The sequence below is a fragment of the Corticium candelabrum genome, chromosome 3 (assembly GCF_963422355.1).
Source record: "Corticium candelabrum chromosome 3, ooCorCand1.1, whole genome shotgun sequence".
In the NCBI taxonomy this organism is placed as follows: Eukaryota; Metazoa; Porifera; class Homoscleromorpha; order Homosclerophorida; family Plakinidae; genus Corticium; species Corticium candelabrum.
In genome coordinates this window covers 8,855,414-8,859,128 of record NC_085087.1, presented here as the reverse complement: position 1 = coordinate 8,859,128, position 3,715 = coordinate 8,855,414, and the positions used below count along the sequence as shown (strand labels likewise).

At 42.1% G+C, this 3,715-nt stretch overlaps 1 protein-coding gene across 1 annotated transcript; it reads left to right on the top strand.

The window, feature by feature from the left end:
• The first annotated feature begins 285 nt into the window (after positions 1 to 285).
• On the top strand, positions 286 to 2,699 carry LOC134177795 (polycystin-2-like). The gene is made up of 10 exons (XM_062644577.1): positions 286 to 437; positions 494 to 654; positions 713 to 872; positions 938 to 1,063; positions 1,124 to 1,215; positions 1,287 to 1,372; positions 1,443 to 1,733; positions 1,824 to 1,958; positions 2,029 to 2,325; positions 2,388 to 2,699. The coding sequence occupies exons 1-10, from the start codon at positions 286 to 288 to the stop codon at positions 2,697 to 2,699; spliced, it is 1,812 nt and encodes a 603-aa protein (XP_062500561.1).
• The last annotated feature ends 1,016 nt before the right edge of the window (positions 2,700 to 3,715 follow it).

Genomic DNA, 3,715 nt, shown 5'->3' with positions numbered 1-3,715 from the left:
CAAAATTTAACTTTTAGAATATGTTTACATTTGAAATATTTTTATGAAACAGTTTAATCATTCAAGTTTTTGCTCACAAAGAAAGTCGACTGTGTGTGTGTGTGTGTGTGTGTGTGTGTGTGTGTGTGTGTGTGTGTGTGTGTGTGTGTGTGTGTGTGTGTGTGTGTGTGTGTGTGTGTGTAGATGTGATCAGTGGAATGCTTTGTATAGATTAGCGACGTTAGAGCTTTGAGTGACAGCGATCGCAAATCAGCTCGAATTCGTCGTGAGAAACATAAACACATGATGGCAGTTTTTTGGGAGATTTTGCTCTATATCACCTTTCTTTGGCTCGTCCTCATTATTTCGTACACCGATCGAGACGAACGCTCCTTTTATATGACAAAGATGTCTGAGAATGTGTTCGACGTCAAGAAGTCTTTTAGTAGTATCAATGCGTATGTTTATTTCACTGTTTAAGTGCGTCGTTATAGTTAGTGTTGCTAATCTAAAGTGCTGACGATTTCTTTCAATGGGCTAACACAACACTTATCAACGGGCTGTATTGGGAGCAATGGTACAACGGAGGTTCTGTAGAACATGGGGGATTCACGAAAGACAACATTGGCAAGCTGCTAGGAGGAGCGAGATTGAGACAAATTCGAGTGAATACAGGCGAGTCGATTACTTCCCGAGATAATTGAATAGTAATTTATAGGTCAGCTTTAAAAAGATTCGTGTAACGTTGTCGAAACATTTGAAGACGACATTAAACGTTGCTATTCTCAAGCAAGCGCCGGCAACGAACAAAAGAATTATGGCGTGGGATGGACGGTCACTACAAACGTAAGTGACTCGCGTTGGCGATGGAGTAGCAGGTCTGATCTGGACGGGTAATCTGTTGTTAGTACGACTCATTTTCTCGTCCAGTTGTGTTCAATGTTGTCTTGCTTTTTAGAGTACCGTATTGGGGTAAAGTCGACATTTACTCTGGTGCTGGGTATGTGCAAGACCTCGGCCATACCAGTTCTCAAGCCAGACGTACGTTGTTAGGGTTGCGCGATAATCTTTGGATTGATCGTCAGTAAGTGAGATAATGAAAAGCAATTTTGAGTGCGACGTCGAGAATGGTAATTTATGTCAGAACAAGAGCCGTATTTGTCGAATTTACTATATACAACGCCAACGTCAATCTCTTTCAATCTCTTACGTTCTTAATCGAGTTTCCCGCCACAGGTTACTGCACATCTGATCGCTTACGATTCTCTGATTTGTTGTTGACATCATACTCTGTTCGCTGAACTCAGGTGGAGCATTCCCGTCGTATCAGTTTCTTTCTATCAGACTGATCAGATACGTTAGCTCTCTGGATTCTCTCAAATTAGCGTGTGAAGTAAGATTTCAATCAGAAAAATTAACTGTTTGATAAATTTCTTGTTTTTTTTGCAATTGCATTTATCTAGATTTTGTTTATTTTCTTTATTATTCTCTACTCGTACCGTACTTTCAAGGAAGCACGCCAAATTGGGATGCGGACTTACATTAAGTATTTTTGGACTTGGATCGACATTTCGTATTTAACTTTGTCTTACGCGGCCATCGTTTATGCCATTTATCGCATTGTGGCCATTAAACAGCTTCTCAGTCGGTATAGTAAATCGCGCGACAATTTCATCAATTTCTACCCAACTGTGCTCGCAAATCTGACGATGCAATACGTTCTAGCCTTCTTGGGATTTCTCGTCACAATAAAGGTAGAAACTGGTGACTCTACGCTTCCATCGACTGAGCGTACATGCGTGGTTGTTTGGTATGGTGTACCGTGCTTTGTTGTATACATATAGGTTCTCAAACTATTTCGCTTTAATCGACGAATGACAATGTTGGGAATGGTTATGAAAATTGCTGCTTCGGAGATTCTGTCAGTTATAACCATTCTTGTTGTTGTTCTGTGGTGTTTCACCCAATTTGGATATTTGGCAAGCAACCAGCAATTAGCTACGTTAGCATAGTATTACTCTCAACTGACAAACATTTTCGCTCTAATAGGTTTTACTGGAGAACAGCGAATTCCGTTCGTTGGCTTCGACAATGAGAACTCTGATGAGTACAATCCTAGGCAACTTTGAATTCTACGGATGGGTAAAAGCACATCGTATTCTAGCGCCAATTATGTTCTTCGTCTTCAATCTGGCCGTCTTCTTTGTCTTGCTGAACCTCTTCTTAGTCATCCTCAATAGGTCGGTCTTCAAAATAAGGAAATCGCTCTTGGAGCAGAGCAACGACTTCGAAGTACTGGAATACATGCTGAGACGCTTACGCTTATGGCTTGGCTGCAGCTCAAAGGTTTGTACAAAAAATCTGCAACATTTTCTTGTGTGAGTGCTTGTAGGTAGATTCATCTTTAGCAGGCAATTGACATGCGAGAAGAAACTACTTCTTGTAGTACTTTTCGCTCTGAGATCAGTGTACTTAGTGCTCGAGATATCAAACTTGGTGAGACCGAATCAACGCGCAAGATTTACGGACAATCACCTGCTGGCTCGGAGGAAGACTGTAAACATCACTGTGACTTTGGCAGCAACAATCAAAGTTTGCCTGAATTGTGGGAATACGATTTATCAGCAAAGGTAGACACTATTCTTCGTCTTGTCGATGCACTGTTTCCGATAAAAGAAGGCAAGCGAGGGGAACCGGTCTACAAGTGGGGAAAGAACTAGAGAGGTTACATTGAACAAGCAGCTATTGTCATTTTATATAAAGTTTCAAACAATTAACTAATTGTCATCTGCAATCGTACAAAAATATGAACTATATCAATGCAACCCTTGGCGCACCTACAACGCAGTGCATGAATGCAACTGTGGAACAGGAGTGTTTTGCGAACACCACGACTTGTATCTTCTGTACACTCAGAAGTAAAGCTATACATTCTATTGTAGTGGGTCTGGTGGGGGAACGATAACACTCACCAAGAAACGCTCTCTTTCTCTCTCTTGCTCTACATGCCAATTCAGGCGTAATCCCTGCAGGACCCGACTAAAACGGGGCACAACTAGCTCGGCACATGAACGGATTGAGACAGATTTCTCCATTGACATAGACATTTCAGGCGCTTACAGTAGTCTAAATGAGGTCAGACAAATAACGCTAACCCCTCTCTCCCGTTTTGTGGTTTTCGGTGGTCGATTTTAGCTTTCCTTGTCTCTGGGCGCACCTTTCTTGGCGTCCGAGACGTGAAGATATCGAAAGACCGCAAACCGCAACTGACTATCTCTTCTCCCCAATCCTTATGCAGGCTTACTACGGGCTACCAAAATTGCGCTCTGTTAGATAAACGGTTAGTGTAGAGATATATAGCCGAGTATTCTGACTGCCTATGCTAACGGCTCAGATAATAGACAACCGACGACAGTGTTATCAGAGTGTGGTAAGACAACGGGTGGTACTAGTATCCTTAAAAAATACCACGGATACTCTTAGTCTCGAGTAGCCAGATCCTATTCCGCGAAAATAGGGTCTAGAGCGGTTGCTTTGAAGTCGTCGTGTTGCCGCTTGTACGATAAACGGACAACTAAAGACCGGATAAACATGGCACTAGTCAGTACTTAGTGGTTACTTATCTCTTATCTACACTGGCGAGAATTTCCTTCGTTTCTTCTTCTTGCGAATTGTGTTGCCATGTGAGCGACGCAGTCATGTCTCTGCGAATGTGTAGCTTCTAGTGTACTTACAC